The 26205-nt window shown below is 37.3% G+C and overlaps 1 protein-coding gene and 1 pseudogene across 2 annotated transcripts in view; one reads left to right on the top strand and one right to left on the bottom strand.

The window, feature by feature from the left end:
• PLXDC2 (plexin domain containing 2) overlaps positions 1 to 26205 on the top strand; it is a 406586-nt gene that overhangs the window by 178052 nt on the left and 202329 nt on the right. Inside the window, exon 3 of the mRNA XM_084868544.1 lies at positions 20171 to 20317. Coding sequence (XP_084724670.1) covers positions 20171 to 20317 — 147 coding nt within the window. The remainder of the gene's footprint in view (positions 1 to 20170; positions 20318 to 26205) is intronic.
• Positions 16073 to 16668, bottom strand: LOC311611605 (selenoprotein K-like; annotated as a pseudogene). The gene has a single exon. The product of its transcript is annotated as a selenoprotein K-like (transcript).

Here is a 26205-nt window from a genome sequence, read left to right on the forward strand (position 1 = left end):
AGTACAATTTTCTTGTGCAAAAGAAGAGATGAAGGATGAGAGAAAGTGAGGTGAGTACAGAGGTGCAGAGAGTGTTTCCACCATGGCCACTGTGCAGCAGCCCTGTTCCTCCTGGACCGTGGTCCAGCCTCAGTGCCTGTCTCGAAACCCTGCTCATGTCCCCTGGAGTCCCTTGCCCACCCCCTCTAATCTACTGTGCTGATCAAATTTCATGCTGCCTGCACGGATTTTCTTTCCCACTCCCTCCCCCCAAACTGTATTTCTGAAGCATTACACATTCAAGTCTGACCACATACAAAATAATAGTAGGAGATGGCAGATGTATGAGCACCATCACTTCTTGTAGCATTTCTGGGGCAGGGCAAAGCTGAGCCCCAGAAGTTTGAAAGGCAAGGGTGCACTTGCAGGAAAGGTATCCTTTGGCTTAGCAAGCTGCTGTAGCTTCGGCTCTTCCTCCTGTCATATTTCTCCTACTGTGGCCGTTTTTATCCGCTTCGTTGCCTTTCTGTCTGTTTCCCCTTTCAGGCACCCCAAGTTGAAACGCTGCAAAAGCACATGTGCCTGGAGACAGAGAATAGAGATGCACCTTAATTATTTCTATTCACGCCAGTGATGATAGAAGGCCTGATGCCATGGCTGTGTATCTACTCCCGCTGAGTGCTAACTGGGCTTTGTCAGTTGACAGCAGGCATCATAATACCTCTAGATGGGCAGGGCCATTGGGCATCTCGGTAGCAAACAAGGAATGAGGCTTAGTAAGACACTGGGACCTTCAGGGTTTTGCACACACTTACTCCTTGGCAAATTATCCACAGCCCCAGGCTTCCTTTAACAGGAAGGCCCTAACCTCCCTTTGGGGACCAGCTGAGACCTGGTTCCCAGCTCCCCTGCAGGTGATCAATCTGGAATTTCTCTTTTCATTCTTTTGATGGATTATATATCTGTCTACTTCTAACATGAAGTAATTGAATTCCATTTTTTTAAAACTTCAGATTGATTACCCCCTTTCATTTCAGAGAATTCCACATAGAGAGATTAGGTTTCCACTTCCTAAATTACTGGCACATTCCAAATTTGTTTTCCTGGCATTTCACTAAAATTGCCTTGTTTGGATTCTGGTTGTTCTGAAACTCGTCTTCAAGTCTCATATTAAAGACAATCACTGGATCGATTCTTAGATTTTGTTTTGTTGAGTCTTTGGGGTCAAGCTGGTGTTAAAAAGAGACAGAAGCATGTGTGATATGATTTATTACAAGGGGATTTCTCCCAGGTTATAAGAAAGTCATGGGCAGGGGACTGTGGCAGTGAGAGGAGAGTGCCAAGCTGATGAGGCCATGGGGGAATGCGGGCATAGGATACCAAACCTTTTAGTTTCTCAAGAGATATCCAAACACTTCAGTGTTGCCTCTTTATTCATTTGTTTTTCTTAATCGCATGTGGACCAGCACAGTGATGGCAAAATAAAATATGTCTACAGGCCCCTCTATCCAATGCCTACCAGATGGTATTGCTGGAATGTACTAAACAGACAACTAATCAATTCTTAATTGATAGAAACTTCCTAAGCTATCCTCACTGGGAGGCGCCTCACCGTTGCCTTCATGTATACCCCAGAAGCAGCATTGTATATGTTATGTTGAATTCAATGAAATACAATGTGATTCTTGGATATATATTTCAGACCTCTTCTGTCCTGCTTTTCTCCTATGCTTTCCTTGAAAACAAGTAGCAGAAGATGGTATTAAAGGTCTCACCTTAACTGGTTATTTTAAAAGAAGATTCCAGGATTATTTTCTTATTCTTCTGATATAGTATAGTATGGTGCTTGGAATTGCATTTAGGAGAAACCTACTGCTTGTTTCTAATTGATTTAATATACCCAAGTTTTCAAGAATATTTACACATAATGAGAATAACTTTTGCATATTCTATTAATTACACATAAATATTATAATTTAAACAATACAATTTCTTCAATAAATCATCTAGACTTATTTAGAAACATTTAGACAAAATTTAAAGAGTCAAAGAGATTTGAAACATTGGCAAAAGGTTCAATCCTATATAATAAAGGCTAATATGCAAATCAACCGAACAGCAGAAAGACCGGTTGCTATGATGCACACTGACCACTATGGGGCAGATGCTCCCACAGAGGGAGCACCACTCAGAACTAGGCTCACAGACTGGCGAGTGCAGTGGTGAGAGCCTCTCCTGTCTCCACAGTAGTGCTAAGGATGTCTGAGTGCTGGCTGAGCCGGCCTAAGCCATCAGTCAGACATCACCTGAGGGCTCCCAGACTGCAAGAGGGTGCAGGCCAGGCTAAGGCTCTCCCCTGCCCCTGCCCTGAGTGCACAAATTTCATGCATTAGGCCTCTAGTTTTTAATAAAAGGTCTGTTCTATGCCTATAACCAGCTTACTAAAAATATAAATAAAAAACAAATAAAACTGTGTGATTACATGATCACCATGTAATATAAATAATGCAATATAAATAAATAAACTATCCATAAATAAACTATCCATAAGCATTTCTAATTTGCACATCAACTTGGAGGAAAACAAGAATGAAACTGAATCAAATAACTGTTTTTGGGGGGAAATGTTTAGTCTGAGACTTTGCATTTCTTTCCAGTTTTATAGCAGTGTCTACAGATATAAGCGATACCCTACACAGAACACTTTCTTTAGAGGTCTGATGAACCAACCGGGCTCAGCTTAGATTGCTGGCAGAACAAGGGTAAGGACCCACATCCCTGTTTCTGGCTACTAAAGCCTGCCTGCCATTTTCCAGGCACCGCAGCGCTGTAGCTTTCTCTTGACTCTTGGTAACTGACACTGAAGGCTGGTACTATGAACTGAAGGGTGTCCTTTCCAAATTTATATGTTGAAGCCAGACCCCAATCTGATTATATTTGAAGATAGGGCTTTTAGGAGTTAATTTAGGTTAAATGAGTTCATAAGGGTAACTCCTAATCTGATAGGATGGGTGGCCTTATCAGAAGAAGGAGAGAGAGACCTTTTTCTCCATGTGAGTGATATTGAAGAAAGGCCATGTGGGGACACAGAGGTTCCTGTTTGCATCCCAGGAAGAGGGTTCTCACCAGAACTTGGTGGTTCTGGCACCCTACATTCATTCATACTTCCAGTCTCCAGGACTGTGAGAAATTTCCTTTTTTTTTTAAGGCACTTAGTCTGTGATTTTACGCCCAATTGGAGTAAGATACCTGCTCTATGTAAAGAGAGTCCATGGTAGATGCCATTTTCTGAAATGTGTCCTTAAGAAGTTTCCAACACTTGGACCTCTAACCTTCCAGTCTGCATTTAGCCACTTTTCTGTAAATAATGGTCCTTCCTCTTCCTGTTCAATCCTGTGACTGGCTGCATGGATTGCCACAATGCAAGTCTATTGTTGTGTCTTTTTTCTGCCATTTTCCTCATAGCACATTTTCCAGTGAACTCGTGGTAACTTTTTTCTTGAATTGAAAAAATTCAATTGACCAAACTGTACGCTTTCTCTTCCTTCATTCCTAGTTTGTGGCACTGGAGAGATTCCTTACCTCTTTTTTTTTTTTTTGTATGAATCTCTCTACTCATGGTTGATTATTTGTAACCAATATTTTCTTACAAGTCTGAAAAATTGGGTTTATAGATTTTTGGAATCGGAACTGATGAGCTAGATCCTTCACATCTACCACATGTTGTGTGTGTTGACAGAACCACTCACAGATGCATGCAGTCTTCAATAGACATGAATGCCTGGAGAGAAAATAAACTTCAGTTAACCTTTTTCTTCTTGCACCCAGATAACTCTCTTTATCCTGAAATATTGTTGCATAAGGTAAAATAGTGTCCCTAAGAGCTCTGACCCAAATAAATGAGTACAAACTAGAGATGGCATGTAGAAAGGCAAGATAGTGGAGGAGACAAAAATGTAATCTAGAGTTTTTTGGAAAAATTTTGAGATAGATCTCAAGTTATTTCCTATCTGGATGGCAAATTGTTTGTTTAATTATAATTATAATTACTTTAGTTATTTTTAAATATAGCTAAACTGAAGATAATTTAAATATGGTTAGTTAAAGAATATGATACATTATAAAGTGCTTTGAAAAAATTCAAATAAATTAATCTTATCTATAACATCCCTAATAGCCTTTGCTCAGAGACTTCTACTGAAAATTCAGCCAATTCAAGAGAGAACATTTTTGTTTTTGACACCATCATTTCTTAAGTGTTTCTCATCCTTAGCCAAGTATTCTATCCCCAAAACATGCACCCAGGAATCCTCATTATGACCTCTGCACCCAGTGAGGCTAGTTCCCTCTGTCATTCAGTGGACTCTTCCTCACTCATTCTCATAGAATTTGAACCATGGACATTAGGTCTTTTCCCCCTCGCTGCATTTTAATAATTTCACTTATTATTAAATGCTGAACTCACAATTAGACTCAGCCAGAATTCATCATGGAACCATTGGATCTGTTAGCTAGAAAGCAATTGTCCTTCAACTAACTATTGGGTAAATAGTATAAATTTATTTATAAACTGACACTTAGAAACTCAGAATACTTTTCTTCTTCTTCTTCTTCTTCTTCTTCTTCTTCTTCTTCTTCTTCTTCTTCTTCTTCTTCTTCTTCTTCTTCTTCTTTAAACAAAAATAAGACAATAAGGTCCCTCGGTTTGATTCATCTATTTAGTTATTCACTCAACAAATATTTAAACAGTGTCTATTGCTAGTATTTTTTAGTAAATAAAGCAGAAATGAAACTACCATCTTGGAGCTTACAGTGGGGTTGATAGACATAAAGTAAATAAGTCAATCTAGAATCATAAATATGAAGGAATAAAGTGAGATAAGAAATAGGAGCTTTGATGAGAAGGGTCTTCTATAATAAGAGTGTTGGTGAAGACATCTCCAAAGAGGAGACATTTATGTTGAAGCATTAATGGTGGAGTGAGGGGGATGTAGCATTCTGTGTAGGGAAAGCAGCAATCTGAGGAGGTGGTGAGCAGGGAGGAGGTAGATTCGTTCCTAAAGGAAGGCCAAGATGGTGGGGAAAAGGGACTCAGGAAGGGACTGGAGAGTGAGGCTGCAGTCAGAGCCCTGAAGTCTTTGGAAGCCATGTGAGGGCATTTGCATTTCTTTGGGGCCTAATGTCCTCCACGGGCCTTGTTGGTCCTGTGGACAGCCTGATCCCCAGAGGACCCTCGGAAGCTGCTCTTTGGAGTAAGGAGTAAAAGATCAGAAACGTGAACAAACACCACCACTCCTCTGCTTGAGGATTCACGGTGGCTCTCCATGCTGCACCATAGCCCATGAGCCACCCATGGGCCCCAGAATGGCCTTAGGAATTATTTAGAGCCCTATCCCGTGAAGAAGAACTGTGATGCACATGGAAACACTCATTTTCTGGATTCACTATTATCATTTTCAGGGGGAAGGAGAGTTTTTACTTTGACATGAAAACCTTGCAACTTTCTTAGAGTCCTTGTGAATAAAATATGCTTTGTCAGAGTATGAGAAATTCTCTAGGTTCTAATTCAGCAATTTTATGATCAATGCTTTTGATTCTTTAAAGGTGTTCTAAACTACCTTAAAAGAAGAAGGGAAAAACACTATGGCAGTGACCTCTGCAGTTTGGGTATTATCATATAACCAAACTGGAAAAAGAAAGACAATATTTTCATTCGAAAAGATGGGTCATTTAAATCTCTATTATCTATAATTGCTATTGTTTCAGAAAAATAAAACTATAAAAAGAAATAGAATATGTATTAGAATAAATGATAGGTGAGTTACTAGATGTATCTTATTTAAAAATTCACAAAGTTATTCTTTTTTTTTCCATTCACATTTTACTCTTTGAGAATCACTGTACTATGAATTCTTTACCATGAATCTAAAATATTTTCCTATATCATAAATGCCTTGATAAGTATGCTAACAACAAGTTAGTTTTAGGTAGTCACTTTCCAGAACTCCTTCATTGAAAAGATTAACCTGAGAATGATTTCATTGCTTAATTAGCTGTTCTGAGGGAAAGGACCACTTTTAGTATTCAAGGCAATCTGTTTGTTTTGCTTCCTTGGCTTTGAAAATTATGTCTGTTACTCCTCTACATGTTTTGTGAACCACTCCTGGAATTATTTTTGCAACATAAACCTTTAGACCATGATGAGTTAGAGGGTTAGGCAAAAGTAGGTTTACAATGATGAATATGTGAAACACAGAGTTTTTCTTGTATTATTATTCATTAACTAGAGGCCCAGTGCACAAATGTGTGCATCTTGAAAGGAATTGTGGGCCGAGAGGCTGTGGTTGGCGTAGGAGTGGGTCTTGGCCCATTCACCACACCCCCAGCCCTCCCACTGCGGCCCCTGGTCCCCTGTCTGGTGGCAGCTCTGCTCCTGCTGCCACACTCCCATGCTCTGATGGCACAGAGCTGTTGGAGCTGGTGCAGTCAGCGGGTGTGAGCGGCAGCTGCTGCCATGATTGCCCCTCAGGAGCAGGGGGAGGTGGCTGATGGTGCTGAGTGATTGGGACCAGCTCCCGCTACCTGCAGTAGATATGAGCGGGGCCATGTACTCAGCAGTAGGTGTGAGTGCTAGGTGGGACTGTGGCTCATAGGAGCAAAGAATTTTCAATAACTACCAGAGGCTCGCCCCAATGACAGCCACCTGTGCCCTGCCTTAGTCTGGTGTCCCTGCTCACCTGCTCTACCATCCTGCCATGGTCAATGCCCATCATGTTCCTCACACACCCCTTGGTGGTCAGCGTACATCAGAGCAACTGGTTGTTTGGATGTTCAGTTGTTTTATTTGTTTTGGTTGTTCTGGTTGTTCCACTGTTTAGTCTTTTGCATATTAGACTTTTATTATATAGGATGATTGTATTATTTTCCCATACAAACAACTGTAAACCTACTTTTCTCTACCTGTATATAAAAATCTCTGCTGCATCAGGGGACCACATATGTGTCTGATTTTGTGATCTTTGTCCTACATATTAGACTGATTATTTATAAATTATCCAGTAAAAATTGAATAGTGCAAAGACCCAGATTGGACTTTGGATTTTACACTGGTTACAACAGAATGTTGATGCATTGTGCCTAATTGCCAGTTTTCACTCATCTGATTCCAAGGAATATTTACTACTACACTCTGTTCTCTGAGGGAACTGTGGAATTTTATTCCTCATCCTCCTCCCCACTGTCTCTATCTTTATTCCCTGGGGTAGTAATGTTCCTTCCAAAGCAAAACCCAAAGATAACTTTGACACAAGTTTTCCTTACCCTCCCAGATTGTTTTTAATGTTTCAACATTAAGTAATATTCTTAATTGTATCTATAACTAGCTGAATTCACTTTATGTACTAATGACTATTCTAAGCAATTTTTATTCACACTGTAGATTAGTGAAGAGACCTACTTTGATATCAAAGCCAAGACAGAGAAAATCCATGAGCAAATGGTAATTCTCTAGAATTCTAATGGGAGAACAGTAAATGAAAAGTTTTGAACAGTAAATAAGAACTTTTCATTTGAAATATACATGTAAATCAAGTTAAATTTCCCAAAGTTAACTCGAACCTTCTTCAAAGTAGTATTTATAATTACTATTATGTTTGGTATAGTCACATACAACTTGCCACTGTTTTTAATTCTTTAAGCTTTATGTTTATGCAGAGCCTAATGACTATATATGTAGACTGACTAATGATCTTTAAAATTGTGTTAATATAACAAAATAATACAGCTTATCCATTGCCTTTTAAGGTTGTTTTATCTTTAAACTTGTTTCAAAGCTAGTAAACCTGGAGGAGGTAGAGTGGCACATAAATATTATGTCAAATTAATATAGCAAAAATCATGACATGAGGATTCCAAATTTATACTATTTGGGACATGTAAGTTGCAATCTATGAAACATTCAGAAAATATCTCAGAAATTATCCAGCTCTGATATCCATTAAGGAAAAAAAAATGTGTATTCAGTCTTCTTTATTGAGATTAATGTCAACAAGGCTACAACTTTAAGAGTCACCATTTAAAAAAATTGATTTTTTATTACTCCTACAGTTCTCTGTAATAATAAACTTGCTGTATGTAGTTTGGAGACTAGCAAGCTCAACGTTTGAAAACATGAAATTCTTAAAATTTGATTATCTCTCTAAGGATAAGTTGATTGTTAAAATTTCTAACATCTTGCTTTGGGCATGATAATGTAGATATAGAACACATTCAAGTTGCAAATTGGAAATTTCAGCTGATAGGTTATATACGCTCATATTCAGTGTTTCCCTGTCATTTCTGCACAACTGGGATATCACACTCTACACCCCAAACAGGATTCTGATTTAATTGGCCTGCATGTTATCTGGGCTTTGACATTTTTAAAAGATCTCCAAGTAATTTTAATGTGCAGAGAAATATTGGAAGGTTGAAAGTTTTTCTTTAGCTCATGGCATTGTCCGACCTTGAGCAATGTTTCAAATTCAGTTGAGAGTAAGATAGAGAAATAATACATGGGTCATCTGAATATGGGAGGTCTTTCAGTTATATCTGGTTATTCTTAAATCCCTGTTTCTGTGACCCTTGGTGTGACATGTATTTGGAAACCAATGATATTATTTGTTTCTTATATGTGTTTTCTAGAATTTAAACTGCCATGTAGGTATTGCCAGTTCTGCTTTAAAATGTGAACTGATACCAATTACTCTCAACTATCAGATTGTCCAGTTGTCCTGACTAAATGCACTTCAGTCTTTCTCACAATAGCTTCTCTCCTTGCTGTTTTGCCTATTAGTAAGCTATTTGGAGCTGTTATGCTTGACTTTTGCAATAGCTTCTAAATCAATGTCTGATTCTAATCTTCCCCTTTCCTAGTCCATCCTATTGTCTAGATTGTTCCTTTTGATCCACACTTAATCCATTATTTCCAAGGCTCTCTCGTCAAATTTAGACAGCCAATGGATTAGCAATCTAAATTCTGCACATCTTACTATACTCACTTCACATGCCTGCTGTTCTAGTTATAGATAGGCTCTGGACATGGGTTCCTGTGGTGTCTGGAGAAAAGCATTTTGGGACCCATGGATGGGAAGATGAGATGGAGTGCTAAGATTTACTGAAGCAGAAACAAACACCAAGAACTGTCCCCAGGTACCTGGAGTCTGTCTCATCTATGGCCATGGCTCAGCTCCATCCCACTGTGGAAGTCCAGCTTTGTTTTTATCAAGTGCAGAAGGAGGGCCTGGCCCAGGAATTCTGTGCCAGGGGTCCAGCATTGGCAGGCATACTTCATTTCAGTCCACGCCAAAGCTTTGTCCAGCTCAGTCTCCATCCTCATCCAGCTAATGTCTCTGTTCCCAGCTGCGCTCCGGCCGGCGCTGTGCTGCTGTACCCAGGCTGGCCCTGGAGGCCACACTTGGGCCTGCGCTTCCTACAGAGAGAACATGCTGGAGCTCGGGAACATGCCAACACGTGTGTGCTATTGAGATAGGCCTTTGTTAAGCTTTGGCTATATTATCTCAGTCTTGGGAAGGATCTGGCTGTCTTTCAAAATTAGCCAATTTCCTTCCTGAACCTTATCAGATTTGTTTCCCAAACTAGATAACTTCCCCTTTTGGTCACCATCTTGGCTCCTATTGCACATGCACCCAGCAAAGGAGTTTCCCCTTTTTCTCTCCCTTGGTAATCCCAGGTAATGGCTGGTAACCAACCTTTCCTTCCCACTCTGGGCATTAGGTCCCAATGATGGAGGATGCAGCTTTTCCATAGAGTGTGTAAAGCTGTAGCTCCCAACCTAATTAGCTTAACCAGTTTTGCTCCCTAGTTTATTAGCTTAATGTCTGATTCCCTTTGTTTTCTTTCTTTATTTATATCTAGCTACCTATGCTAGCATAGTTTCTATAATCTTCCTAGCTTTTCCTGCTTGTTCCGCTATGCTCAGACCAGTCTTTCTCTGTAGTTTCAAATCATTTTTCAAAGTCCGAATCAAATAGCGTGACTCTATGAACCCACCCTCCCTGGTTTACATCACTAAGACGGAATGAAATCTTTGCCTTTTTCAAAGTCTTATGGAACTGACTGTGTCATGAGGACTGCAGTTACCTCATACTGTTTAGAATAGAAATATCTAAGTTCTTGCATTAGCTCCATCTGTTGCGTGCTCAGGAGAGCAAAGACTATATTTTTGGTCCTTCTCTACACTGAGCTCAAGGTCTTCACATATATAATCAATGCATCATAAATACTTGTTAGCATAAACGAGTGACACTTAAAAGAAATGACTGTAAATAAACAGACCATTATATAGCATCTCATTACATTAGACTGTGATTTCTTGAAAATGTGACCTGCATGCATTTTTCTTGAAGTCTTTTGAGCTAGTTCTTTTTTTTTTCTTTTAATATATTTTATTGATTTTTCCTTGAGTAGGAAAAGGATAGAGCTAGAAATGTTGATGAGAGAGAAACATTGACCAGCTGCCTCCTGCACACCCCCCACCGGGGAAGTGCCTGCAACCAATCTACATGCCCTTGACCAGAATAAAACCTGGGACCTTTCAGTCCACAGACCGACGCTCTATCCACTAAGCCAAACCAGTTTCAGCTTGAGCTAGTTCTTAACAAAGGGAGAAGCTAATAACACTGATTTCCCTCTGTGTGCTTCTTGTAAGACAGTAGTCAAAAAGGAAAACATGTTTCTCAGTCTGCACTAAAATAAAATCTTTTCTAGCTATCTTGTTATTTTAAGGTATAAATGCTGGCTTTAGAGACTCATTCTACAAAGTCAGCAACACTATATTATGAAAATATTTGTTTGAATCTAGCATCATTAATTTTAAAACAATACTACTCTACAGGTTATGCTTTTTGTTTTGCTTCTTTATTTTAAAAAATATATATTTTATTGATTTTGTACAGAGAGGAAGGGAGAGAGATAGAGAATTAGAAACATCGATGAGAGAGAGTCATCGATCAGCTGCCTCTTGCACACCCCCTACTGGGGATGTGCCCGCAACCAAGGTACATGCCCTTGACTGGAATCGAACCAGGGTCCCTTCAGTCCCCAAGCCGACGCTCTATCCATTGAGCCAAACCGGTTTTGGCTGCTTCCTTATTTTTAATGATTCATGAAACTATGGCAGTCTCTCTCCCTTTGCCTTGCCCTTGTTTGATCTCTCAACAGCTACCAAAGTAAAGGGAGTTGGCGACAAGATTTTCCTCTTTTAAAGATGTGATCCCAGAATAGTTTATCATCTGAAATTGGCATTTAATGTCTTATTTAGGAAGCAGCACAAAGATTTATGTTGTCAAAAGTAACTCTGTGCCAAATGAAAACACCTTTATAGATTTTTTTTTAATTTAACCTCCCCAGAGGGTATTATCAAAATGCTAGCTCTATGAAGTGGAAATGGTAGTGTCTCTGGGGTGGGGGTTGGGGGTGCGGAGAAGGGGGCAAAGTATCTCTATGTTTAAACTTAGCAAAACAGCTCAGCCACTCGTGAACAGAAAATTTGGATGGCACGATGGATTAAAAATGGCCAAAAATCCTTACAATTCCTCCCATAAAGAAGTAGAATCTACCTACCCACCCTTCAAATTCAGGGCATGTCTTTGTTCTGATCAAATGAATGGGACAGAAGTGAAGGTATGCAACTTATAAGCAATGCCTCCAGAGGCCTTGTGGCTTCCATTCTTACTCTCTTGGATTCTATCACCTTTTGTATAAGCCCAATCTAGCCTCCTTGAGAAGGAGATGGCACATGAAGATAGGGATCCTGAACTTGTGACCAACACCATGTGAAACCACCATCCCCTACTAATATGCGAACTGGTTGCAAACCAGCAGTGACCTAGCTGACAGTATCGGACAGTAGCAACACCCAGTTGAGCCCAGCCCACCTCAACAGAATCTTGAATGGTTCAAATGCAGAATAAATAACTATTTACTTGGTATAAAAGTAAAGGTTTCAAAACAAAGACCAACCAACCAAAAAAATTCAATGGTAGATGGTAGGATAAAGCAAATGAATTTGATCTGGTGAGGATGTTGAACTTTCATTCTCTGATATTTGAGGATAATTCATAGATCAATAAATGGGAGTACCACAAAAATGTAAAATATCCAAAATTGTTTTTCTGTTATCTGCAATATTTATGTCAAAAAGCAAAAGTAGTTTCTAATAGCACTTCATAATTTCCAGCATATATTCACATTAGAGGTATAATGCATGAAATTCATGCATGGAGGGGGTCTCTCAGCCAGGCCTTTATTCTCTCAAAGTCTGGGACCACTGGCTCCTAACTGCTCACTTGCCTGCCTGTCTGCCTGATCACCCCTAACCACTCTGCCTGCCTGCCTGATGGCCCCTAACAGCCTCTACCTCAACCTCCATCTGGAGTGGTGGTTGTCTCTACCTCAGCCCCCACTGCCACAGCTTCGTCCTAAAGGTCGTCCAGAAGGACATCCAGAAGGTCATTTGGCTGTCCAGTCTAATTAGCATATTAATCTCTTATTATTATGGATGTCAATCTCAAGGACTTAACCCCAGTACTGAAATGTAGCTATTTTTATTGTAACGTTCACTTTGTAGTCTTGAAAATAGAGGTTTATAAAGTTAAACTTATTTATAAAATGGTATCTAGAAATGTAAATTAGATTTGAATTTTGATTCTAAGTGAAAGTGATGTCAAACTTCCTTTGGCAAAATTTTACTCACAGCTTGTCTATTGCTTATTAATCATTGACTGACTCAGAGGCTAACATTTTGAGAACACGAGAAGTTAGAAAAGAAAAACATGACAGGAGGAAAGTTTCATTCTTTGACATTAAAGGAGTGAAAACAATATGTTAAAAAAAAACTGACTAATTAAAAGTATATTAGCCTGTCACAGACTGGATAATTTTGGGATAGTTACAGTTACCTTAGAAATGAGAATGTTGGCCAAGCAGTACCCAGGTGCTAGGAGGAAACCATCCAACTTTTTCACAATGTTGGCTATGTGAAAATTCTCAACTTTTTAATTTTTAAAAGCTGCTTCTGAATCAATATTTTCCATAAATCTTTTGGAAATATAAATAGTAGTCATTTCTCATTTTTTTTTTCCCTAAGAAATAGGCCAAGACAGAGAACTGTGTAGATTTTCCAAAAATCCTCCTCTATTAGAATGCTTGAATGACAGTTTTGATTAGTACTAGAAAATGTCATGAGCTTCCAAAGCTAATAAATCTGGAGCTTCTTTACAAATCCGAACTTAATAAAGAAATCGTCTGCAAGTGCTATGCACTGAATTGTGTTCTTCCAAAATTCACATGATGAAGCCCCATTTGACTATATTTAGAGAGAGAGTCTGTAGGAAGTAATCAAGGTTAATTGTGGTCATAAAGGTGGGTCCTAATCTAATGGGATTGGTGTCCTTATAAGAGGAGGGAGAGACACCAGATACATTTGTCTCCACCATCTGAAGACACAGCATGAGGAGGCCGGCCAGCTACAAGCCAGGAAGAGAGCGCTCACCCAAAACCCAATCAGCCAGAACCTTAATCTTGACATTCCTTGCTTCCAGAACTGTGAGCAATACATTTTTGTTGTTTAAGACCCCCAGTCTATGTTATTTTGTTATGGCAGCCTGAGCTGACTAAGAGAGTATGTACATAGTACACAAACTTTAGCCCCATATGGATGCTAAATCTAAGTCAGAATATTTGAGGCCCTCCACACAATTGTTGTTGTGGTGGTGTTTTTTTGTTTGTTTGTTTTCAGTTGATTAGAAAAATACACTATAGTAAGAATTATAGAGGAATCCAGTGATTCTGTAAAATCATCACACATTAATCCCATAACAGTATGCATTTGAAAAAATAGTGCACATGTATGCATAGTGTTCTCAGGGATTCTAGCAGCCCCTGCAAAGTGTCTGTGAATTTTGCCTCCAATATTGAAGCCAATTTATAATTTGTCAATAAGGATGATTAATTGCATATTGAAATGGTACTATAGTGTACAGGTACTATAACTAGCTACCTATATTGGCTCTTCAAATGGCACACTTTTATGTATTTTGATGAGTATCACTTAAATAAAGCAGAGTCTTCTATCCCATGCTTACCAATTGCTTTCTCTTTGTTTTGTGGCTTTAGGATGTCAGAACCTTAGCTGAAAGGCAATTAAAGAGACAAATTAATTCAACCCCTTTCTATACAGAGTAAGGTATAGAATTTACAATAAGGCCGAAACTCTACTTCAACCCCAAATCTCCTCTGAGCTACATTTTTAAATGCCAACTTTGTGTGTTTTAATAGAAATCTCATATATATAGTTTTAAACTTTTTAATTACACTTTTTTTTTTGCTGGATGTTTGGAATCTTGGAAGATCCCTTGCGAGTTGGCAGTGAGTCTCTTTAGTGGCCACTGTTTGGGAAGGCCTTGCTTGTATTTATAAAAGATAAACAGATGTTAATACTAGTAATTCACTCAGAACTGCTGCAGAATTTCTCCCTGGCCTCTTCTTTCTCACCACTCTGAGCCTGGGAATAGTCTCCGAGGCTCATTTTTGAAAAGGTTAAAGGTTTTGACCAGGGGCCTATAAAAGCACACTCTGTCCAGTTGGAAAATAGGTTCTGCTTCATTTAATAAGTGAATCAACATAAACACATTCCAACACATCTCAAAATGCCTGGAGAGCTAGGCAAGCATTTAACTGAATTATAGATCCTTGGTTTGTTATTGTTTGGAAGATCACAAATAACTAGGTTGTGCCTCTGTGGCTACACAGTTACCTCTCTGCACAGCACGAGAGACCATTTCCTTTGTGAGAGAGATTATTACTGGAAAAAACAGAAACTTTTATAATGGAAATATTGCTGGAATCCCAGTTTTTGTGTTACACAGCAATCTGACCTCAAAATAAACTCTCTCTCTTCTCTCTCTCTCTCTCTCTCTCTCTCTCTCTCTCTCTCTCTCTCTCTCACACACACACACACACACACACACACACACACACACACTTAAGTAATTTACATTTTTGGAGGCTACTTAATTAAACTCTTGTAAATAATTAATAAAATAAATCATGCCAGTTAATAACCATTGTCAGCTATAGGGCATTAGATCAGTGTGCAAACAGATCAAGTAGGTAAAAATCCTTAGAGAAATGGTGGAGTGTGTAAAACATGAGGATAATGAGAACTGGTGTAATAATCTCATATAATCAACAAGACAGAAAGAGAAAGAGAGGAGAGAGAGAGAGAGAGAGAGAGAGAGAGAGAGAGAGAGAGAGAGAGAGAGAGAGAGAGATATTAATGATGAGAGAGAGAGATATCAATGATTAGCTGCCTCCTGCACACCCCACACTGTGGATCAAGCCCACAACCTGGACATGTGTCCTGATGAAGAATCGAATTGTGACTTCCAGGTTCATAGGTTGACACTCAATCACTGAGTTAAGTCAGCTGGGCCCGACATATGGAGAAGAATGGATTTTTAGGGTTATAGCTACCTACTGTGCCATCTACTTTTGTTTTTTTAAATACAATGTGATTTATTTATAAATGAGAACAAATTAACAATGAATACTTTCAGAAGATGAAAAAGGACACCAGCAGTACTAAATACACAGTCTTTTAATTTTCTTCAAATTCGGAGTTTTAACCTGTTAACCGAGCAGGACCTAAAATATGTCAAACATAAACACTATGGGGAACGGGTAGGACATATGAATACGTCCTTGAAATATATGTTGCGCCATGAGAGGGACGGTATATATTTTTTGTAATCTTTATAATTGTTTGTAAAATTTATAATTTTTAATTCTATGTTTCCATTTTTTGTTGGTATTCTTTTCTATTTGTTTGTAATTTTGTATTTTCCTTTGTGCTTTATATATAAATAAACGAAAAAATATATATTTCATTTATTTTAATCAAGTATAAATAAAAAAATAATAATATAAAATTACATCCACTGGGCGTGACATACTGACACGTCCTAGTGAAAGAGTATGCGCCTGTTGCATGTTGCGTAATTAAAAAGGGAACTCCCCGGTTAACAGGTTAATTATATAAAGATGAGTAGTCAATTATGTAACCTAAAAAATATTTAGTTATTAAACTATATTAATACTTTCAATAAACTATACAAAAAGATGAGACAAACATGTGCATTTATAGAATTGCATGTCAGTCATGCCAGATCCCTGTGAGGGAATTCCCAACACGAGTTCATTCGTCTGTGAGGACACAGAGTAATTTAGACATACACATTCATTTACTTGTCCAGCCTGGTCAGCCCTCCACTGCTTGATGGTTTCCTTCCGCTATGAATGTGCGTGTCCAGGTGTCTGCTTCGCAGAGCAGACATTCACCTTCCTCATCCACCAGCCATTGGAGGAGGACGGGGGCCACGCAGACGATTAATTCGACCCATTCTCTGGGAGGGTTTCCGGGGGGGCCTCTTCCATCATCATATCTGGAATCAGATGGGTTTCCGTAGCCTCTTCCCTTTTTCACATCTTGCTGAAGCAGAGTTTTGAAAAACAAAGCCACGAACTCAGCTATTCCCCAGAAGAAATCTGTTATCAAAGATAATCTCCATGGGAACTGGCTCCTGCTGCCCAACACTTGTCCATTTGTGATGTAAACCATTTTGATCCTCGAGCCCCTCCAGTTCTACTTTCATTAATAGTTGGTTTCCTAAATTAATTGGCAACTAGGCATAACTTATTAGTATTTTGTTTTATTTTTTATGATGTTAAAAATAGCTTGTGTTTGAGAAGAAAAGAAAAATCTTTGTGCCTGAAGTGGCTTTTGACAACTCTTTAAGTGCTATTACTCCTCCTATACAGGACAAGATATGGTCTGTATAATTTAATAGTGCTAAAATGTTACATTTAAAAAAATATATATTTTAATGATTTTTTACAGAGAGGAAGAGAGAGGGATAGAGAGTTAGAAACATCGATGAGAGAGAATCATTGATCAGCTGCCTCTTGCACACCCTCTACTGGGGATGTCCCCGCAACCAAGGTACATGCCCTTGACCGGAATCGAACCTGAGACCCTTCAGTCCGCAGGCTGTGCTCTATCCACTGAGCCAAACCGATTTTGGCTAAAATGTTACATTTTTAAGACAGCTATTTTGTAGCTCCCCTGAATAACTGAGCCCAGTGCTTCATGCTGGAATTTAATAACTTATGTCTCTAAATTCCTGGGCAAAAAATAGTTTTCCTCTTTGAATAAAAGTTGCCATAGCAATTGACAAACTTGTCAAACACCAAAGCCAATCATTAGTTTTTCAATATTTTCAAAGATGTGAGTAAAAATAAAGGTGTATTATAACATCCATATCAGCGATTGCAATTAGGCATCATGTATGTTTTTGCAGTTAATCATTATTTAAGTATAATGATATTCTTTATGTTAACTTTAAGACTATATATTGATTAATTACAGAGATATAGGGGTTAGGAGAAATGCCAGTTATTTTGTTGATTGCAATAATTATACTGAATTCTATAGTGAAAATCTGCAGTTTTGAAGAGGATAATATTTGGTATTTATGTGGAAATTTGCCAGGATCATAGAATTTGTTACATAATTCACCCAAAGATTACATCTCTCTGACTTTAGTGTTGCTGAACTGTTTATAATAACTCTAGCAATCAGAAAAAAATAAAATTCTTATTTAAACTCATTAACAATTTTCTTCAAAATCAGCCCTTTATATGATTCTCTGGGAAATTACATAAGCCATTATCACTTGTTATTCAGATCTGATGATTTCTGGCAAGATAGATTTAAATTTTCAGTTCTGCTATGTAATTAGCTAGAATGCCAGAATTGAATGGGAGATGTTTGTTATACAGATCTATAAATCTCTAGATTAGTTGGTCTTATTCAGTGTGTTGCTCAAGTTGGGTTTCTTTTGGTTGCAAGTTAGGGAAACTTGTCTGTCAGTCAGGATTCCTTTAGTTGGCAATTACCCAACAAGAGTTGTTTTAACAATAAAAGAGGTTTCGTGGTTACCACACCCAAGTGTGTACCCGATCAGGGATCTGACTTGTTCTTTGAATTGGTTGTTGTGTTCTCGTCTATGTTTGCTGTGTCTTCAGGCTGGGTTTCCTCGTGGCAGTAACATGTGGGCAGCAGTTCAAGTCTCATGCCTACATTTCTCAGCAATCAGAATGAGAGAAAGAATCTCCTTTAAGCTTCTAGATGCTCACTAGTTGACCATGCTAGTGTGCTAGGGATCTCCACCAGCCCTTGTGGCCTTCGGAGTGACATGTGCAGAATGTCTTGTGCCCAATGGCAAGGAGGGGACCCACCTCAGAAGTTTCCAGTGGGGAAGCGCCAGTCAACAGGGAAGACCCATTTGCTACATAGTCTCAATGCTTGTTACCCCTCTTCCCCCCAGAGCTCACATAACCAGTGTCTTGATCTTTTGGAAGAGAGCGCTGTTAAACCTAATTGTTAAATCTCTTTTGGGCTGCATGGAATTGTATTCCTTCTTATTTCTTTGTATCTCCTTTTTTCTCCTTTTCTCCTTTCTCTGCTTAATTTTCTTATCCATATTTACACAATTCAATGTTAATCCCAGAGTTTAATTGGAGGTTTACTTGGGAACTTTCTAAAAAATCTTAAAGTTAACATATAATCACTGTTCTCAATATTTACATTTAGGGTCAATATTTTTTATTTTAGTCATGCAGCAAAATCTACTAGTATTAGGAATATCCTCTTCCTTTATGTAGTCAGTGGTATATATATATATATATATATGCTTGTCATATATATATTTGACAAGATTTCAAGAATAATTATATTTTATTTAATTAGCACAACTAATAAATGCATTAGCCAATATTCACATCTCAAACATTATTATTCAAATCACAGACTCTCTATTCAATAGCCATTATTCTTACATATATATATACCTGAATGTTTTAAAATATATTATATCTAGTGGCTGCACAAATTGATATGCACAATTATATTTGGTGGTAAAAAATTATTTGCAATTTGAATTAGTCAAGAATTATTTTATTGTCTGGAGGTTTCTCTTCAATATTGCCTTTTAAAACACTTAAGTCCTTGCCCTGAGTGAGAGACATGAAAAATAAAGGTTCTGTATCAGGCACCATGGTGATACTAATAATGAGAATCACATAAAAGTAGAATTTAGTAACCCCAAATTATAGAGAAAAAATATTATCCATTTCTAGGATCTTTGACTTAAAGCAGGCCCTAATGTAACCCCAACTTTAAAGAAGAGAAGTTTGCATTTGTTGTCACTCAGTGGTAATTATAGTTCAAGTTTTCATTAAATAGTCCCAAGAGTGGCATTTCCTCTGGTCAGCAATTAGAGAGATTCCTGTAATAGAAAGACTATTGTTTGTTTATAAATTTCTTCTAAAGAAGCTTACTAATTATATAATTTTTTAAATCTAATTAACATCCATTAGAGGTTAACTCCTTTAGTTGTTTTGAAGGATACTAACATTTTTAATTTCATAGTACATTATTTGTTTGCATTTTAAGAATTTTTGGGACGGTGTCTTGTTCATTTCTTTTGAGAACTGATCTTTTTTTTTTTCTTTTTAATGAAACTGTCTATAACTCTGTAAATTATATAAATTGGATTAAATGCTTCTTTTCTCTCCAGCCTTATTGAGATATAATTGATATGTAACATTGTGTAAGTTTATCTATAAAATATGTTGATTTGGTACATTAATATATTACAAAATAATTACCATGATAACATTAGCTGACACTGACATCATGTCACATAATTACTGGTTCTTTGTTGTGGGGAGAACATTTAAAAATCTACTCTCTTAAGCAACTTTCAAGTACATAATACTGTGCTTGTACTACAGTATTAACTATAGTCACCATGCTGTACAGGAGATCCCCAGAACTTATTCATTTTATAACTGGCAGTTTGTACCCTTTGACTAACATCTCCCCATTTCTCCAAAACCCCAGCCCCTGGTAACCACCATCCTACCCTGTTACTATGAGTTCACCTTTTTTAGATTGCATATATAAGAACATACAGTACTTATCTGTCTCTGGCTTGTTTCACTTAGCCCACTGCCCTCAAAGGTCCATGCATGCTCTGTTCTTTATGTGCATTTTTCTCTGTTATTACAGGAGGATACAGATCACAATTACTATATATCTCGGATATATGGTCCATCTGATTCGGCCAGCCGGGGTTTGTGGGTGAACATAGACCAAATGGAAAAGGACAAAGTGAAGATTCATGGAATACTTTCCAATACTCATCGACAAGCTGCAGTAAGTGCTTTGACATTTCAAATTTATTTTTTCCTGCTGTGAAAAAAATGTGTTTTAATTGACATAGCAGCATTTCTTGTTATCATCACGTTCAAGTATATTTAGTTCTGCAAATGCAATTTAGATTAATAATTGCAAAGGTATTATAGAAAATGAAAATAATTATTTTCAGAAGCCACCTTTAATTAAAATATTAATTAATTAAATTAATTAATAATTTTCCTAGTGAGAGGATGAGTGAGTGACATAGTCAATGTTGAGATAGATCTTGGATGATTTTCAGTTTTTTGTGACCCATAGTTTAGAGAATATACATTTTTAATTACAGTAATTTAGTATCTTCCATTTTGCATGGGTTTCTTACTTTTGGTCTGAGAAAGATTTAACCAAAAATATTTGTGATTCCAATACACATAAAGACCAAGATAAGGATCTAAGAGAAGAAGTTTGATATAAAGGGAAAAATTAAACCTACCGTGTTTCCCCGAAAATAAAACATGCTCCGAAAATAAGACCTACTTACAGGTTTTCTTCTGAGTGAAATATAAGGCATCCCCCCGGAAATAAGGCCCTCCCCCCCAGGCTAAACATGAGAGATTTGGTCCACTGATTCTGAAAGAAACGGAGTCACAAGAAATTCACCAGGAAATTCAGGAATTGGATTGTTATGATGATGTTCCAGAAGATGATGACATGATTGTCACTGAATAAATGAGTAAATTCTTGATACTGTAGGATTCACAGTTTGTCTGGTTTGTGTTGACAACTACCATAGTACCGTACTGTATACAGGTAATAAGTTTCCTTTATTTTCATTTAACAATAAATGTGTACCGTATTCTTCTTCATGGAAAAATAAGACATCCCCTGAAAATAAGACCTAGCTCATCTTTGGGAGCAAAAAATTAATATAAGACACTGTCTTATTTTCGGGGAAACAGGGTAGGAGTCTCCAATTGTATTTTAAGCCTGAGTTCATTATTTACCATCTGTGGTTTTTTAAACAAATAATGTAACTATTCTGAGGCGCAGTTTATACATCTGTGTGGTTGGGATGACAGGGGAAGTTATATAGGACTCACCTTACATGGTCATTGTTATCCTTTTGTACCTAATAGACTGAATGCTTACACAGGTTAGCTGTTCAAATGCTCACAGCAATCCTATGATTCAATATTATTACTGTCCAGATATTGCAGATGAGAGAATGGAGTCTTGGAAAAATAGGAGTCTACCTACAAGTCTACTAGTAAGTGGTGAAATTAGGATGCTAATGGAAGCAGTTAAGCTCACATTCAAAATGTGTATATAAAATTTATCACATTTGGTTTTCAGCAGATTTTGAGGATTGCTTCCTGATAAGTGCCTGATTTAACACTTCAGAAGTAATTTAGTTTTGTTCTCCTAAAGAACTGCGGTGATCTTACTGTTAATGAGGTGATGATGTCTTGTTCAGTTTAGTTTGACTTAAAGTGAAAGAACTTTAACTTTTCAAGTATTCTGCCATTATCGATATAAAGACTCAATGGGTTAAGTGTCTGAAAGAGGCATGGATTTGATAAATATAAAATATAAAAATTTTGACCTCAGCCTTCATTGTATATAGATGCAGACTTTCCTATTTCAGGAGGTCAACTTCTAACAGTTAAAATGGAAGTTAATTATAATCCACAATGATGATTTATCAATTTCAATGTAGAGCAGTTTTCTGAGGCAGAGAAGCAAAGTAGTCAGGGTTAGAGTATCCTCCCATACACTAAAAAGTTGTGGGTTGTATTCCTATTCATAGCATGTATGGGAGACAACCTATGGGTCTCTCTCTCTCTCTCTCTCTCTCTCTCTCTCTCTCTCTCTCTCTCCTACCCCTCCTCTCCCAAATATATATATATATATATATATATATATATATATATATATATATATATATATATATATATATATATCCCAGGGTTAGGATTAAAAACAAAACAAAGACACTACAAAGTAGCCAAGTAGCCACCTTTCCTTACTGAATTTTACCATCTGGCTTTTCCATATTCAAGCAACCCAAGGCAAGATTGAGAAATGATTCATTGTTGGGTTTAGAATGGATCTTCAAAAGACAAAATGATTATAGTAGGACAATGTCTATTAGAAAGTTATTGCATCTTCAGTAAATCCCACTTTGCTTTACAGAGAAAGAGAGAGAGAGAGAGAGAGAGAGAGAGAGAGAGAGAGAGAGAGAGAGAGAGAATGAGAGAGAGAGAGAAAAAAAGACAGATCAGGCTTAAATGCTCTCTCAAGCTTAGGAGAAAGGGGGTTGGGAGTTATGGTTTGGGACTTTAAAGGGTGGGAAGGCAATTCACTTGAAGATGAAAAAGCAGATGTTTGTTAAATAAATGCTTGCCGGGCCATACTTAACAAAGAGACACAGTGAGAACTTTGATCAAAAGGTTCTTGCTAGCTTCCTCCCTGTCAATCACACTTAATTCATATTATCTAAGATGATAGCTCTCTTCCTGGAGCAAGTTTTCCATCTAAATTCCTTTAGGGAGGTAAGGTGTCAAAGGCTTTTCCTGAGTCTTCTTTCTTAAAAATATTCAGCTTTAAAAATAATATTCGAAAAGCCATATTTTAGAATGGAAAACTCTGCTTCCCTTCAATATTATTACTTAGTTTCCTTTTTTTCTTTGTTTGCTTATTTTGTTTTCTAAATTCTACGTAAATATAAAATCATAAGGAATCTGTTTTATTCCTTAGCATCTGACTTATTTGATATTATCTGACTTATTTCACTTTGCATAATGCTGACTTATTTCTATCTGACTTATTTCACTTAGCATAATACTCTCCAGGTTAATCCTTGTTGTTACAAATAGTAAGATTTCATTTGTTTTTTTTTTTTATGGCTGATAAATATTCCATTGTACATATACCACATCTTTTTTATTCATTTGTCTATTAATGGACATTTAGGTTGCTTCCATATATTGGCTATTGTAAATAATGCTACAATGAATGTAGGGCTACTTTCTTTTTTGAATTAGTGTTATATCTTTTTGAATTAGTGTTATAGATTTCTTGAGATAAATACCCAAACATGAAATTGCTGGATCGTATGTTAATTCTACTTTTAATTTTTCAAAAAACCTCCATATTTTTTTTTCCATAGTGGCTGCACCAATTTACATTCCATTCAATAGTACATGAGGGTTTTTTTTTTTCTAAAGTAGAAAAATGTGCCACTTGGACTCCATTTAATTAAATTTTATATCTGAAACTTATAAATTAATAGATCATTAAAAACTCTTTTTTTACATTCTTTCTTTCATTAAAATTAGTATGAGATTTATAATTTGTAGAGTGATTCATGGTTTAACATGTCCTCAATTGGCCTCCCCACACTTCCAGTCCTTCCTGGATCTCTCTGCTCTATTTCCATTATGCCTTCCACTGAGTAGAATCAGGTTCTTAGAGATGAGGACAGATTTCTAGTGTTCAGGTAGCAGGGGGCTCAGTAATTTCCACAGAACCTCTCCCTTCAACCTTCACAGAGAACACACACCCCAAACCACAGCTGTTCTCCCTGTGATGTTACTGAGAGGTTTTAGCACAAGGGAAATACCAATGGAAAACAAGACATCCACATTGACTTGGTTTACTGTGGTGTTATAATTATCATAATTCTTGATGCAAAGCCCTCTGGTAATTTGGCTGCAAATATTTAATACCGAAGGGAAGAGTGAAATTTCTATAATCTCATCACCAAATGATATAATATGCATGTCCAAAGTAAAAAAAAAAAAACAAAGGAAGAAGAAAAATTATATACCTAGGGGCAGACCCGGGGGCAGTTAATTAAGTAATCCAGCTCAGAGTAAGCAGAATGTAGAGTGAAAAAACTAGAAGATTGATTTTTCTGAAGACACAGCTACCTTCCTCTATCCTGGCTTCCTCAGAATTAATCAGAGGAAGACAAAGGAGTGTCTGACTCTGTAGCATAAATTTTTAAAATATCTTTTTCCCTCTTCCACCATCACTTATAAATGTGGTCCAAAGCCATTTTGGGATCATAAATTAATATTCTAGGAAGAGGGGGAGGGTGGAAACAGTAAAAGTTGTCCCTGTTCTACATTAACAGTAATCCTATATAATAGGGGCTAATATGCAAATTGACTGAAAGGTGGAATGACCAATTGCTATGATGTGCACTGACCACCAGGGGGCAGCCTCACAATGCAGGAGCAGCTTCCTGGTGAGAGTACTGCTCAGCCAGACGCCTGGCTCACAGATGGCAAGTGCAGCAGTGGTGGTGGTAGACTCTCCTGCCTCCTAGGCAGCACTAAGAATGTCTGACTAACAGCTTCGGCCCACTCCCCACCTAAGCCATCAGTCAGACATCCCCCCAGGGCTCCCATACTGCGAGAGGGCATAGGCTGAGTTGAGGGCCTCCCGAGTACACAAATTTCATGCACTAGGCCTCTAGTATCTTAAAATTTCACAGCTGAGTATTTGTTTCCAACTCATTTAATTCACATTTTACATGACAGAACACACTAATTTCTCTTTCTTTTTATATGTAAGCTATATTAGTATTTGTATTACATATATATATATTGCAATTTGATTACATGTTCTTTCAAACCTTCCCATTGTGTATTTTGTTTTAAATAACATTTCTTAAGTCATTACAAAAAAAAATAAAAATAAAAAGCAGATGTTAAAACCTACTTTTACCTTTGACAAATTAAAGGAAGAATCTTGTATTCCTAGATAAAGTTGAAAAACTTGCAGTAAGTCCCTACCAGATGGCAAGCAATGAGTCAGACACTTTATATTCAATTACTGGTACTTATTTGTTTTGGGGTGTTGTGCTTATTTGTTTTTCATTATTGAAAGTAATACAGTTGTCAGGTTGTAGCTCTGGAAGTTTCTAACTACAAACCTAGTGACATGTTGGTACTTGTCTCTTTCCCTCTGTGTGGGACTTCAAATTTTATAATTTTGATATTTTTCTATATTTCTAAATCATACTTTCTCTTTTAAAAAATATATTTTATTGATTTTTTTACAGAGAGGAAGGGAGAGAGAGAGTTAGAAACATCAATGAGAGAGAGTCATCCATCAGCTGCCTCTTGCACACCCACTACTGGGGATATGCCCGCAACCAAGGTACATGCCCTTGACCGGAATCGAACCCGGGGCCCTTCAGTCCCTAAGCCGACGCTCTATCCATTGAGCCAAACCGGTCCCAGCTAAATCATATACTTTCATTCATTGCTGGGCATAAAGTCTAATTCAATAGTTAGTCACATTAGAATTATTTTTCCTTCTGAAACTATGGCTTATGAAATTCTGCTTTACAACTTGATACCACTCTCTGGTGGAAGGAGTTTGGGGTTATATAAGTTATAAAACCTTGACTGAAAATTATTTTTCTCAGATTTTGGACTCCCTGCATTTTACTTTTATAACCTGCCTACCTTGACTACCCTTTAGTTCTAATTTGAGAATAAAAATGAAATAGCTACGAAAATATCAAATAAAAATGAGATTGTAAATGTACTGTTATTTGAGAGTCCAAAAACATGATAAACCCCAAAATAAGTTAATTTCTAAGTATTCTCTAAGAATATAGTTAGATAGATAATAATATCTATATTATATCTCCATATACTTTATTTTGCCAAGAAATGGTCAATGTGCTCTTTGCCAGTATAAGCCCGCTCTTAGCTTATAAAATTGTATCTTTCTCTATGTTAGTAAAAAAGACTGATTCTTTCTATAAGAAACCTCAGCAAAATGAAATGAAGTGCCACTCTGTTCCTCTCTGTCATATTGCAGCAAGATTTTTTATGAAACTTGTAGCTTTTGATATGGTGATTGTTCTAAATTTTAATAGCACTGTT

Source organism: Pipistrellus hanaki, assembly GCF_964339955.1.
Source record: "Pipistrellus hanaki genome assembly, chromosome: 1".
Taxonomy (NCBI): Eukaryota; Metazoa; Chordata; class Mammalia; order Chiroptera; family Vespertilionidae; genus Pipistrellus; species Pipistrellus hanaki.